Source organism: Pelodiscus sinensis, chromosome 9 (genome assembly GCF_049634645.1).
Source record: "Pelodiscus sinensis isolate JC-2024 chromosome 9, ASM4963464v1, whole genome shotgun sequence".
NCBI classification, from domain to species: domain Eukaryota; kingdom Metazoa; phylum Chordata; order Testudines; family Trionychidae; genus Pelodiscus; species Pelodiscus sinensis.
This window is the reverse complement of record NC_134719.1, coordinates 10,981,140-10,995,924: the sequence shown is the minus strand read 5'-3', so window position 1 is coordinate 10,995,924 and position 14,785 is coordinate 10,981,140. Positions and strand designations below refer to the sequence as shown.

General features: G+C 38.8%; 1 protein-coding gene across 10 annotated transcripts in view; it reads left to right on the top strand.

Moving 5' to 3' along the window:
* GLIS1 (GLIS family zinc finger 1) overlaps positions 1–14,785 on the top strand; it is a 285,705-nt gene that overhangs the window by 143,044 nt on the left and 127,876 nt on the right. For 9 of the 10 annotated variants that reach the window (XM_075936007.1, XM_075936010.1, XM_075936008.1 and 6 more), the window contains one exon: positions 600–677. The exons of the other annotated variant lie outside the window; for it this stretch is intronic. In XM_075936007.1, coding sequence (XP_075792122.1) covers positions 600–677 — 78 coding nt within the window. The remainder of the gene's footprint in view (positions 1–599; positions 678–14,785) is intronic. 10 annotated transcript variants of the gene reach the window in all.

Sequence of the window (14,785 nt, the reverse complement as noted above, 5' to 3'; positions counted from 1 at the left end):
TCATAAGTAGTTTAAGCCAGGATGAAATCCATTGTACATATATAGGCGATGGAAATGTCTCAAGGCCTTGTGTCACGTATTAACGATGGGTTGGAGGGGAGGAAAAGTAATATGCAACATTTCTTGCTTTGCCAGCTAATTGTGCTATATAACCTTAACAACTTTTCTTTTGCCTTAAAATTCTGAGTAATGTTATCTTTAAATTTAGAAGTATGCAATCAGTATTCCTTATTATCATGTATACTGAATAACAGTGAAAATAATGCAAGTAGTGAGGCATCATTATCTTGAGGTAAAATTGAACATTTTAAAGAATAACAACTGTATGTGTCAAATATATAAAGCAAGAGTACTTATAAAATGATCACCTTTTGCCTTAGTTTCATAAGTAGCACCAGCATCTCTTGTAAAACGCACTGAGGAATTTAAACTCTTTACAATTATTTTTATTGCCATAAATGTTAAAAGAGTAATGAAAACCCCTTTCTTTTAAATACAAATGTAATGAAACTGCTAAACCATCTGGATTTCTCAGTGGAGCTGGCTTTTTAATCACTTACAAAGAAATGAAAACAATCTTCTCTCTTCATTTCTTTCAGGCTTTTTTAAAGGAAAATGATAAAATGGGGAAACTTGGTAGCTTTTCTATGATGATGAAAGATTCAGAAGAGTGCCAGGTATATTCCGGCAGGAGATGGAGACCATTCTTCATTTTCCCTAAGATGCTTATATGACAGCTATTGTACAGCAAATTTCTAGTGTTACATTCCCCTGTCAGTGTTTGTATAGGAGTCTGTGTATACCACAGAAGTTACTTCATGTAACTCTAAAAATTTTCCCCTTTCAGTTATTGTGTAAGTTTGCATTAAATAAAATACCATTGACAATATCTCAAGAATTTAGTATTGTGAGAGGCCCGATGAGAACCTACATACTGGAAATATTGTGCTGTTATGTGTGTAGTTTTGGCATGCAGAAATATAAAGCTCTGTTTTGCTACAGCTGATAGTGTAGTCATACCAATACTCTGTGTGCTCCAAAGAAAATTAAGAGCATAACATCATACAGTTAACTCCTTCCATAGCCAGAACAAAAAGAGTGACTATCAGCAGATAATAATCATTGAGTCCAGGTATCCTGTGCTATTGTAAAACCAGCCTATTGGGGCACATTAAAAATGCATCTTCTTTGCAAGTCTAGCTTCCTGCTGTTGAAAATACTTGATCTAGCAGTGCAAGATCTTAGGTCACGGACACGTCTTCTTAAAATTATTATCCTCAAACAGGGATTGTTTGTCTGCTGGATTTCATTTCATTTTTTATTTTAAAAATGTGTTTTCTTTGTGTTGTGATATGTCATTTTAGTTTATTGGAAATCTTTTAATGGGGTAATAATTGTGCAGTTAACCCTGGAAATTAATAAGGCAATTCATTTTGCATCAATTGAGGTCTTAGGTTTGGTTTTGTTATGATTGGTGGATTGCCCTGTTCAGTAGCTTTGCATCTCCAGACTCCTGGTATTTGTAGTGGAGATTTTCTTTCATTGCTTACAATTACCCATTGTGCATACTTCTTCTTTTATGAAGTTGTTGATTTTGTTTTTTCTTTTGCGATTGCAGGCAAAGTAGGTATTGAGACTGTTTGGGGCGGTTAGCACAAATAGTACTCAATCCATATAAGTAAAAGTTTTCTTCCATGTAAAATTATTAATTTCTTATGACAGGCTTTGCTACTATGTACTGTAATAGACAAAGGAATTTTGGAATTCAAGCCACTTGAGAACAGGAAATAGATGAGACATTTTGATTGAAAAGTAAATGGTCCACTAAAACTGCAGTTAATCCTTTTATTATCTTTCCAACAGCAGTTTCCACAATACTTTCATGAGGTAAGCTTCCTCCAGTCCAACTGTAACACTCTCATCATTACAGCTGGTTTAAATTTAGCTAGCATGCTTCTTTCTCTACTACCAACTATTGAAAGACAAAATGACATCCGCCGTAGAGGAACTACTGAGATTTTGGATACTTCTAGTGCTTTCTGTATTTTGTTGCCAAAACCTGTACTCTGAGTATCTGCTTTCCTCCTCAGTTATAGTCTAATTAAGCCGTGTCTTCTCTTCGTTGTGTTCCTTGTGTTTGATTTTTTTTCTTGGGCTCTGCAAGTAGTCTAAAGGAAACTACCTAATCTCTCTGCAATATCCTGTTATGTTTCATACTTAACTCATGTTATTTTAGTTTTATTAAATTTGGGGTTCATCTGCATTATAATCAAAAATATATCCAACAAAAATAATGATGCAATGTACTTAAGACTTTAACTTTTGAAGATTAATGTCATGCTTTTTTAGATTTGATGTCCCAGACAACTGGAATTTTGATTGTCTGAGACAGCAAAAATTAGCAACCTTAAAAATGGTTTTTATTTAAAAAAAAATTCTCATAGCTGCATCTTTGTTGTCTTTCAGTTCTAGCAGCATTTTGGTGTATGGAATAATAGTGATTGCTAAATGCTATAGACTAATGTTAAGTTCTTGCTTGAGAATGTAAATATATGGCTGTGTGTGTTTAGTCGTTTTTAGGCCTAAGATAGTTTGATGTGGACAAAACTACTAGAGGGTCATCTCTCTGTTCCTCCTGCATGATGGCAACTTCATTAAAAATAGGCAACAAAGTGCACGCGCACGTGTGTATGTGAAAAACACCATTTTCAAACTTGGGCATCTAAGTGTGAAGAGAAATAAGCAAATCTCATTTCTACATATGCAATGCGTTTATGTTTACGGGCATAAAAAATCATGGTACTCCTGTAAACCTCCAGTGATAATGGCTAGACAGGCTTGTCTGTCATTCATTAACATCTCTAGTTCATGTATCTTAAAGCAAACTGTGTAGCCTGTTGTTTTTGCTCTTGCTTCCACCCTGTGGTGTCCTACACCTACTTACCACCTCTTGTTCCTTCTTTGATTACAGGCTCTTCAGAGTAGATATTCTCTTATTTTACATATGTACGGTAAACATCATGGAAGGACCAAGCCGGGATGTGCAAAAAAAAGGGGGGGCAAGGCCCCCCTCCAATAATTGGCAGGAGACCAGCTCCTTCAGCCCTACGGCCATCGTGGAGAGAGCAAACTCCTTTTGTCCTGGGGTAGAGCAGGGGCATAGAATGTGCCTTCCCCCTCAAACTGGTGAAATATTAAATTCCTGCACATGCCCCCGGGGCTGGCCGAGGTGGGGCATCTGGATGCAGCTGTTGTACCAAAAAGAGTCTACTTACGGTGTTGTTAATTAGCCCTTTTAATCTAAACATAATAACTTGTTAATCAGTTCATGTGCAGTGGGTAGTATTATGGCCTTATTACAAATAGGGAGACTGAGGCACAAAGAAGTTTTGTAATTTGCTTAAGTGAACCTAAAGAACATGCACTGGGGCAGCATTAGAACTCAAGAGTATCTGGCCTCTGATCTGGCCACTACATCACTTTAGCTAGCCATCTACCTTCCTAAAATCGCAGCCTGTGTCTCATATCTCTGTATACAGAACTGTATACATAAGTGACTTGTACTTACACTTTCTCTATGTATTTTGTATCACTGGTTTAGAATTTCACATGCTTTTTAAAACTTTTAAGCCTCAAAAGAGCCTGATACGTTTGGCAAGCAATCAGGAGTCTTAGCTTGTTTGCAACACCTTTGTGGCATTCTGAGGCAATTTAGAATGCTAGCAGCCAATGGGAAACTTGTGCCCTCAGCAGGTCATGACTCATTGCGAACAGCACCCAATGAGGAATCCGTTTTGATCAAAATGCAGCAAGGCGTGTTGGGTACTGTAGTCTCACAGTGTAGGGGACAATCCTTCATCAGCATGGAAATTCATTATTTGTACATGCAATTACCTGATTTACATAATGGTATATGCATTGATATGCATGTAGTTTCAGGAAACTCAGTTCTACATCCTTTCCGTGTCACTGTTCCGTCATCTGTAAAATGAAGCTTAATGCTGGCCCAGTTTAAAGAAGTGCTAAGGATTATTTCATTCATGTTTGTGAAGCGTTTTCAGATTTTTTGAATGGAGGGTATTGTGTGAGCACAGAACAATCATGCACAGATGCCAGGGGTAATATTTTCAGAAATGCTAGTGGTGTTGGCCTAACTTTGCTGCCATTATAGCCAATGGTACAAAACACTGCCTAAGAGTATAACCGCATTCCCAGAGATCCCTTTTTAAAAAAAAAATTGAATCTGCAATACACATCTCTCATACAACACTTCTTGATGTTGTCAAGGAATTGGAGGATTAAGAGCTTTGTGTGGTTAGGAGGAGGAGGACAGCAAGTCAGTGGTTTGGTGAAGATACTAAGCTTATTTGTTTGTTTAAACCACTGCAGATTGTGTGGCATTACAAATAATCTTGAATGCACTGAAAGATTAGATAGCAGGAATTCACATGAAAATTTAACTTCGATGCATATAAGCAAGTCTGAACTTTTTATATGCTCTACATGGTTGAGCTCTGAGTTTGCAGGATCCTGTGAAGCAAATGGTTTAAAAGTGAAAGTGTGTTGCTGACTCAATAAGGGTGTTTATTCAGTGATCAGAGGCAATTAAAACAACTTGAAATTCTTTGGTGCATCGAAGAGAGAGAATGTAGTACAGACAATAATTTTACCCTAAAAGCCTTGGGGACTGACCTACTTGAAGGACCACCTCTTCCTCAAGCTGTATTGCCATAGATACAGTCAGCAGAGAGGTTCTTATGCTGGATTCCCTTCTACTTCTGTGAAGGACCTCAGAAGGAGGCAAAATAGCCACTGTTTGTTGACCTTTCGTGTATACATGTGTCTATTTGATCAGCCTGATGACCAGGGAGGATTTTGGTGGAGTTGGATGTGTGTGGAATGGGGTTTATGGGAGCCTCTACAAGAAGTTGAATTTTTGTGACTGTTATGAGCTTGGCTGGTAATTGTTATCAGCTACTGTTTGGCTAGGTGCCTCTCTCTTTAGATGTACATAAATAAAAAAAAAAACAGTTGTATCTGCCACTATATAATGTCTTCTTTGAAAGAACTGTGTTTACCTTTGGTCATGCTACCTTCAGAAAATGACAAACAAGATTGAAGAGATCAAGAGAAGGGTAATAAGGAAGGGTAGAGGTTAAGCATTTCATAAGGGAAAAGACTCTTCATGCATCTTTATTTCAGTTGACCTGGTAAGATTATTCAGAGGTTGCGGGGAGCATAGTTAAAACATTAGCCACTCCATTCATTTGCTATCTATTCATCAGCTGGTCTGCAATGTTTATGCAAATGACTCACCAAGGCATGTAGGCATTACTATTGACTCTTAATAAGAGAACGAGGAAACACTTATGAAAATAAACCCAGTGCATTTAGAATCAATAAAAGGAAATATCATGCTAATACAGTGTGTACTCAACCTATGAAGATTACGGTCATACAACCTAGTCAAATCAGATATTGTGTCTAGGTTTGTAAAGTGCTGCGTAACTTCATGACCACTAATAACGTTTGTAGCTATGCAAGTTAAGAAAACAAAAGTAATCAAGTACAGTTGGGTAAGAGGTAAGCTGTTCACCTGTTCGGTTCAAGGATGGAATTTTTACCACATTGTGCCATTGACAGGGTATATGTGAGGTGGGGAGAAGACCGTTTCCTCCAAAGCAGCAGATCTTAGTTAGAAAACTAAATACGTCAGGATGCTGAAAAAGAGTAATCACTAACTGGGTCTAGTGTGAGGATTGTAATGAAGAGGGATTTCCATTATAGTAGCTGTTCTCCCTAGTTACTGTGCCATTTGTCACTCCTATGCACAGGTGAAAGTAAGCGGGTGCGCCCTGGTGCACAGCTCTGGTGAGAGCTGGCTGAGCTGTGGCAAAAGCCAGCAGGGAGCTATTTAAAGAGCTGGCAGGGATGCGGGTTGCAATAGGACAGTCCCTGTAAGACATTTTAAGTTACTTTCTCTGCTGCTCCCATATGATATGCACAAATGAACTAGTCACACCAGAACTCTCCTCCAACATTGACCAGAATCGTTCAAGCTCATTTTCTGATGATATAGGGTATATTATGCCCAGAGTCAAATCCTTAAAATTTATGAGCTGCAGCCTGCCACCTCTGGCTGCCAGAGACCAAAATTCTAGGCGCTGCTCCCAATCCTCCTTGGAAAATTTCTCCTAGACTCTCATTACTTCCCTTTTCCCTGCTTGCATGCAAAAATAACATCTCCTATCAGTTCTTCAGTGTTATCCACTTGTCACAAAGAACTCAGGGTACAGGGATGCTTTCTCATTGTAAGACGCTAGGAATTATTTGCAGCTCTGCTATAGCCAGACTCTGGGTGATTTTCCAAACACATTCATTTGAAGCCCACTCTTAGCACAGGTCCACAGACCCCCGAAGGGGAGTTTCCTTGTGAAGATACCCTGAAACTAGTTGCCAAATACCAGGTCACTCCAGTTGCATCACAATATGTTTCTTTGCAACACAAATCAATGGATTGTGTCAAATAGTTGCATCTGCGGATGCAAAAGTTGAAAGTCCTTCCCAGTTCCAAGAAGCCAGTTTGTAATAACTTTTAAGATTTTAGTGTAACTCACTATTTTCCATGTTGCAAAAGTGTGACAAGATACTTTCTCACTGTGCATCCCTTCTGGGATTTCATTGCCCATCATTTTCACTACATGAATGCGCCCAGTGGTAAAGAACAAGTGATACACACTAAAGTAATCAGTTTTATTCCCCATCTAGTCATGAACATTACAAAGCAGTTAATATAATTGTGAGTTATCTGTTTTCTGTAGGCAAGACTTAATGTTACAACAGTTTCTAAAAGAAATTCCAGCATTTGAATCCCAAAAGTATAATTTAGCTGAGTCTCCACACTTAAGTAAGGCAAATTTTCTGGAGAAGGTCCAGTCAAGAAAACTGTCCATAGCGGGCTTAACTGCAGTTGTTGAGCAGAGAACAATAACCTTTAATTTGGAAACAATGTAAGAGTTCTTGTATTATCAAAAATAAGTCCACATCCTTTAGTCTTGCATCAGAATATTATTAATGTTATTATACAGAAGTTAGTTGGCTTTAAAATTCTAGGCTCTAAAATAAAGCATTATGGAATGTATCCCTGAGGTCAGATGCTTTGCCTTACTTGATTGCAAAGTGTGTGCTCAGTGAGGATTATTAAAAATGGCATGAAATTCTTCTGAACTTTCAGTGATTTAATCTTTTAAAAAAATTAGCTTGGATCACCTGAGGGTTTGGCCAAATTAAAAAGGATTAACATTAAATATTGTTTTAAAAATTTGATCAACAATATACTCATTAACATCTCTTATTATACCAGTCCATTTTAAAGCTGTATAATATGAAATGTCATTTAATAATTTTTCTAATTTGCATTTGCAGTCGGTAAAAGGTCTTGTAATGTAGTCTTAAGGGCGAAGGAGGAATTTATTGCACATTAAAAACTTTATACAGTAATTTACACAATTGGATCTAAACTCTAAAAAGAAATATTATTAGTTCAGGAAAAGGTAGCAATAGTTGGCCTTTTGATAATCTTATGAAAAATAAAAAGCAGTGGTTCTTCAGAGCATGATCTTTATGTATATACACAGCTCATTGTGGGCCAATTCTGATACTCTTATACTGTGTAGTACTTTATTTGACAAATAGTTTTGCCCATTTCAAGGGGGCTACTTGTCAAGTATTCACAAAGGTACTTAAATGCCTAACTACTTCTTTGAATTCAACCCCTATTCAGCATGAGTAAATGTGTCAGAATCTGACCCTCTTGGACTTCTGCCAAAACACATCAGCTAAAATTACCAAAAGCATTTACCAGTTTTGGATAGCTCTTTGGAGGGGGAGGATGCAGATTGAGTAGTGCAGCTGGATGCTAAGCACCAATGAAATTCAGGTTCTGGATATCTCAAAGTAGGCATGCAATAACTGAGTCACTGAAAATCAGTGTACACATCTGGAAATTTTGGTATTACATTTTCTGTACCTGAGAGTCCCTTGATGTAAAATTGAATGAATATTAATAATAATCATGGCACAGGAATGTGGTGAGGTTTAAGGAATGCCAATTATTTTATTACTATCATGCATTGCATGAATGGGCATAATAATAATATATCTTCTTTCATCTAAGGATCTACTCTACAAACAGTAATTCATCATCACAATGTTGATAATTGTGCCCACTTCATAGCTTTATCAAGTAATTCACAGATTCTGAGCTAAATTCTGCTCCCATTTATACAATGTGAACCCAGAGTTTACTCTGAATTTACGCCCATTTGGATGAGATCAGAATATGGCCTGGAGAGCTTCAGCTACAGCATGCTTAGTCACACCGAGCCTTTGACAAAAATGGAAAGAGAAAGAACTAATTTCTCTTTTAATTGTTTTCTCTTCCACCTATTTCTTAAGGCTGCTTTGGGACTGATCCTGTAAATCCTTATTCACACAAGAAGCCCTACTCATTTATGTAGCATTACACATACAGGTGAGGTTTGTGAGATCAAGCTTTTGTTTAGCTGCGTGGTAGCTTTTGAAGTCAATACCTAAGTTACTGACTGATGTGATGTGGTATAATGTCTTTAGGACATCTGTGTTTTCTGAGAAGCAAGGTAACTTAACATAGTGTAGTGGGCAGTTTTTTGCTGAGATACACAGCCTCACGTACATTTACATCCCAGACATCTGTCATTGCCTGCCTTTTCTATTCACATCTCTGTGCTAGTCACTGAACCAAAGAACAATGTGAGTTTTATTTCTGAGGCTGGACTTGCTGTCTACGGCTGTGTGCCCTCTGGCTCTCATATTTTTATTATTGTACATAGATAACATATGTGTGAAGAGATCCTACAGTCAGGTACAGCATAACTACTATGTTAAATAATTGATCCTGATCTTTCTTTTGAAACTGCATCCAAAGCATTCAAAAGTGGGAAATGGAAAAAACATGTTCTCTTAATCCTGTTCAGTAAAGTTTGCACAACTGCTTTTTGTTTCATTGTCCCAATAATAAATCTTTCATTTCTGCCAACTGAGAATGCCTACCAAATCTGCAAATGATTACTTCCCTGAATTGTGTTGGTATTCTTGCAATACATTTTTCTTACATGGGTAATGATAAAATAGGAATCCATCAAAAATAGTTTATTACCTGACTTGAGAGCCTTTTACAGAGCACTTCTGATGCAGGGAGATTCTTCCAAGTATTTCAGAACTGATGCTTACAACTTTACTTATGAGGTCAGGCAAGAAAACACATTCCCAGGGAATGTCAAAATCAAAGTTAGTCAGTCAGTCTGACTGGTAGAACATCAGTCTTGGGTATCAATTTAATCAGCAGTCCCTGGAGCGGGAGTGAGAGCATGTTGCTTCAACATGTATTTGTAAAGGGTATTTTGTTTCTGTTAGATTATAAAGCCGATGAATGTCAGACTGGTGGGAAACTTGTAAAACTAATCTGCTATGTCCATATTGATATTATTTGTGTGTGTGTGTGTGTGTGACAGAGAGAGAGAGAGAGAGAATATATATATATATGCACATACACACTATATATACAATATCTATCTACACCTGTGAAAAAAATATAGTATCTGTAGGTACAAAAGAGGGAGAAATTTTATATGGCCTAACCGATGGCTTGGGAGACAGGAGCCTGAGATCCAGTCCCGGTCCTTACATTGAGATGTGTGGTTTTGAGCAATTCATTTCACTTCTGCCTCAGTTTCCTCCTCTCTAGAATGGAGAACACAGTATTTACATACCTTATTAAGGTGTTGAGAGCACTGATTAATTAGTGTTTGGTACTAGTAATCATTATTTTTCTCATAAAGCTCTATTCTGTTGTATTAAGATTGCATTTTTCTTGCATTATGAAAGATGAGTGGATTGTCCAAATAATGCCAAAGGCACACAGTCACATACCAACGACTAGAGGTGATTCCCTAAATGAGGCTCCTGAATGCAAATACGAAACATGTTGCACTTCGATCGTACCTTGCAATTGAGGAAGATGAATGGATTTTTATACCCACTGGACAAGATCAGGAAGCTGTGATTCAGAGAGATTAAATGACTTTGCATAAGATCACACAGTAAACCAGTGACAGAATAATGAATAGAACCCAAATCCCTGGATTTCTTTAACAATTAAAGATGCTTCTTTCATAGAAAACAAGGGCCTTCTCTTTGAATGACACAAGTTCTAATGCCTGTATTCATAGGTGCTATCAATGAGTCGGCAACACCTACAGGAAACAGACAGCAAACGTGTCTCAGTATTCTATAGCCTCAGAGTACTACTTTTGATGTTTGAAAAGTTGCATGCTTGCCTCTATCCAATCAGTTCTTTCACCAGCCAGGACACGGGGCCTTTCCAATAAAGCAGGATGTCAGAAAATGTATAAAACCTTTTACAGAGAGTGCCACAGAGTATCTATGATTGCAAGTGATTGGTGGGATTCATAGATTTAAAGATTAGACCTCTCTATAGATACTGACAGCATTTCAGGGCTTCATGCTTCAGGACAAGAGCCAAACACATGTCAAGAAACTTCCCCTAAGGGTAAGCTATGCTGTACCTATTGACCAGGGTATTTTGCATCTTCACTGATGCTGCTGATAATGGCCACTTTCTGTAAATGGGGCACTGGAATGATGGGAACTAAACAGACTACTAATCTGATCTGCTATGGGAATTCCAAATTGCTAGTACTTGCATTGTAACATGATCGATCTTTATGAAAAACAGCTATTCTGTTGCCTCTCTTAAAACATGCATATTTAGATTAATATTCCTTTTTAACATTGTAAAAAGCCCATCGAATGATCGCATAGCAGCCTTCAAGCTCTCATGCTGTAAACTACTTGGAATTACCGGAGGTCTGTTTCTTCATGGCAAATATCCATCTCTCAGACTAGTGTCTTTGGCACGCCTCTAAAGGACGGGAAATTTAAAAATGGTTGGGGGAATGGAGAGAGAGACTTTTAAGGAATGATTAAATGAATTAAGTATGTCTGAGTATACTCAAACAAGGGCTATAGGGAAAAACAAGAAAAGGGAAGAATTGTTTAGGAAGGTGCAGGGGGTATAAATAAGAGTAATAGGAAGAAGCTGAGCAATGGGAAAGTTTTAAGTTGACCTTCAGTAAATATTTCCTCACTGTTTCTACTGGAGTGTGGAATAACTTCCTAGTGGAATTCATAGAAGCCTCTTCATGTGAATCACTTAAAACTGGACTGGACAAAGCATTGAGAAATATTGCAAACCATCTTGGACTTTAAGTGTGCTGCACTGCTGAGTAGGTGTCTTCCTTTGCTGTTCTGTGACCATCAATGACTGAATAATGAGGCACATCACAGTGAATGAACAATCTACAGTGAAAAAAACAAAGCCACAGTCAGAAGTCTCAGAGCTCAAGTCCACAGACTCAGGCTCATGGAGCTTGTACTACAGCTCTACAGGTAGTAGCAGCATAGATATTCCTACTCAAACTTCAAAAGCTGGCAAGCAAGGGGGGCCGTAGAGCCTGAGCTCCAGCCAGAACAGAACTTTGCTGTTTTTCTGCGACACATGTGGCAGTGTTACCTGCACAAATTTCTCTATGCCTTCCACACTGTAGGGACACACACCTTTACCCAGTTCCTAGGGCTCAAGGTGCAACCCTGTTAATTTACACACCCACCCTTACCCAATACCTAGGGCTCAGGGTGTAACAACCCGCGAGTTGGCAGGATCTTTAGCCACTTGAAAGAGCCTCACACCGTAATGTCCTTATCCTCTATTTATTGACAATTCCTAAACAAGCAGAATGCACATGCTAAGCACACAGTGTCATGCTCACCAATCCTGATAAAGGCAGACAGACTTCCCCTGTTGGCCAGGCAATATCAGTCTCTCTGGTCTTAGGCTGTCTCTCAGAGGTGAGTTCTTCTTTTCCAGGTCTTCCTCCTCCTCCTGGTCCTCTTCCAGCCTTTCTTCCTTCTGTTACTCCTGATGATTTTCCTCTTCTTTTTCTTCTTGAACCCCAGTTTATATAATGAAACCTGAGTCTTGCTTAGCTATACCTTAACCAATTATTTTAGTATAATTTTACTAACCAATCATAACAAAATTACCTAACCAATCATATCCCACCACCTTAATTGATTTACACCTAGCAAAATTAATTATACAGCAGACAGAAACAGTTACAAACCACTAATAGAGATGTAGCCGTCCATGTTAGTCTAGTCTAGCTGACACAAAAAACAGGACTATGTAGCACTTTAAAGACTAACAAGATGGTTTATTAGATGATGAACTTTTGTGGGCCAGACCCACTTTCTCAGATCAAACTGTGGAAGAAAATTGGCATGACCATATATACCAAAGGGATACAATCAAAAAAAGTGAACACATATAAAACGGACAAATCAAATTTGAGGATTCCACAACATCCTCTATTGATAAGCAGCTTCTTGCCGGAAAGAATGGTGTTACACACAAATTTCTTTACCCATCTGGAGATCTGTTTCTTTATCTGGATGACAGTGGGGGAGCTTTCAGGGCAAAGTCCCTCCTCAAAGCCTGGTGTGACACTTCATAATACAATTTAGATGGAACTGTGAGTATGTGACTCCAGGCCTTACAGTAATGGCTGCTACTCTTCAGTCTGGCTACAGAAGGCAGCTTTGGTTCAGGCCTAGCACAGGCCTTCCAACATGGCTACAGAAAACAACATGGCTTCCATATTGTTACAGTAGTGTGTGTAGAAGAAGCTGAGACTCAGGGCCACAGATTTTGTTGTTGTTTTGCAGTGTAGGCATACTCATAGCAACACAGCTTGAAAGTCAAGAACCTCCTCACATTCCTTTGATGAAGGAATTGAAGATGTTGGATGATAAGCACGATTCAGGAAGCACCTTGCATTCTGTAGGGTGGAACACACATTGTCCTGTACACTCAACGATCCCAGAGCATTTTACAGATGTTTGTTAATTTACCAGTGTTTAATAGGGCACTTTCAGAATAGAGCAAGTATGAAAAGTAGCTGATAGGGCAGGGCTACTCAACTTTGGAAGCCCCAGGGGCCTCAGTAATACTCACAGCACATGCTGAGGGTCGCAACTTAAGTGTGATTGCATATACGTGCAAATATACATGCAAATAGCTTCTTTCACATTGACAGGCATGAATACAAAGCACTTCCCACAATGCCCAAGCACTCCCGACACCACCTACTTGGGGACTAGAAATGCGAGACCCTGTACCTGTCTGTTCCAGCCAGCCCTTCTGCTTGCATCTTTCAGTGCTCATCCCGCCTGGGAGACGCTTTGCCGTCGTAGAATATGTTCCCAGTGAAGGCCATGATCAAAGTATCCCATCCACAGGCCACGTGTTGTGAGTCACGTGTGGAGCCCCACGTAAACCCAAACTGCATATATGTACCACAGGGGATACACAAGTCGCGAGCCACTTGTGGCCCATGTGTTGAGTAGCCCTGTGCGAGGGGACAGAAAAATCAGATTACTAGAGCAGCTGCTTTCTGTGTTTTCTTTTTTATTACTGGATTCATCTTATATTGGGATATGATTTTTTTCCTTTCTCAGCATCTGTTCTGTGCTTTTGACCTCTCCAGCCATTGCTACCGAGAGGAATGCAATGTAACAAATGGACAATTTTGACTCTCTCATGGAGTGAAGAAAGTAGAGAATATGGGGTGGGCTTAAAAATCTGAACTGTAATGGTCTGGTGCAAACTTCCTCAGAATTCAAAGGGCTCAAATCCCAGGGATTGAAGCACTCAGTGATTCAAAGTGAGCTGAATATTTCAAAAACTCTGGGGCATTTGGGTCTGATTTTTGTGTGTTGGGAGGGGGGGGGGGAAGGCATATTTAGTTAGGATACTCACTTAAACTCCAATGTTTGTGATAATGAAGAGACAAGACAAGAAAATTAATGAACAAAAGTGTAAGGTAAATTGCCTCTTATTTTTTACTTTGGCATGTTTGAGAGTCTGTAGAGCTTTTTGGTGTTCATGTAACTTGCAGCATTCTAGTTCACCTTAGTAGTGGTAAAAATGACCTTAATATTTACACCAGCAATTTTGAATGAGCGGTGCCTTTTTTGCAGGTGTGGGCACTCTCGTTAGGTATCTGTATGACGGATTTCAGTGAGCAGCGTGGAGTTCTTTGAACACAGAAACTATAGGTTGAGGCCCACTTTGAACATTCTCTCTGAGAGGATGTGGGTTCCGATACAGACAAGGTATTCTTAAAGAAAAACGTCTTGTGAATTTCTGAATGGCGTACGCTTTTCTGAGAGTGTTTGTAATAGTCCTCTTTCAGATTTTCATTCCAACTGTGTATAACAATCCCAAAAAATGTATTATGGTTTGTGAACTGATTTTTAACTGCCCAATTTTCAGTGTTAACGAACTACAGGCAAATGGAGCTTCGCCAAATTACACCAGTTGGCATTTGGCCCTATTTTTGCTAGTAGTAAAAAGTACAGGATAAAGAAAATGTTTGAGAGAGGGTTTATGGGAATCTTTGACGGTTATTCTTCCAAAGCAGAAAAGAGAATAAAAGAGTTAAAATTGAATGCTGGCTATTTCTGTTATGCTTAGTAAAACTGCTGAGTTTTTCTAATTGCATGTAATGGAAGGCAGTGGTACACATGAAACTGTAGCCAGTTAATTGCATTTCTTTCCCTCAGTGGCACACTTTGTGACTTCATGTTTAACAGATGCGTACAAATT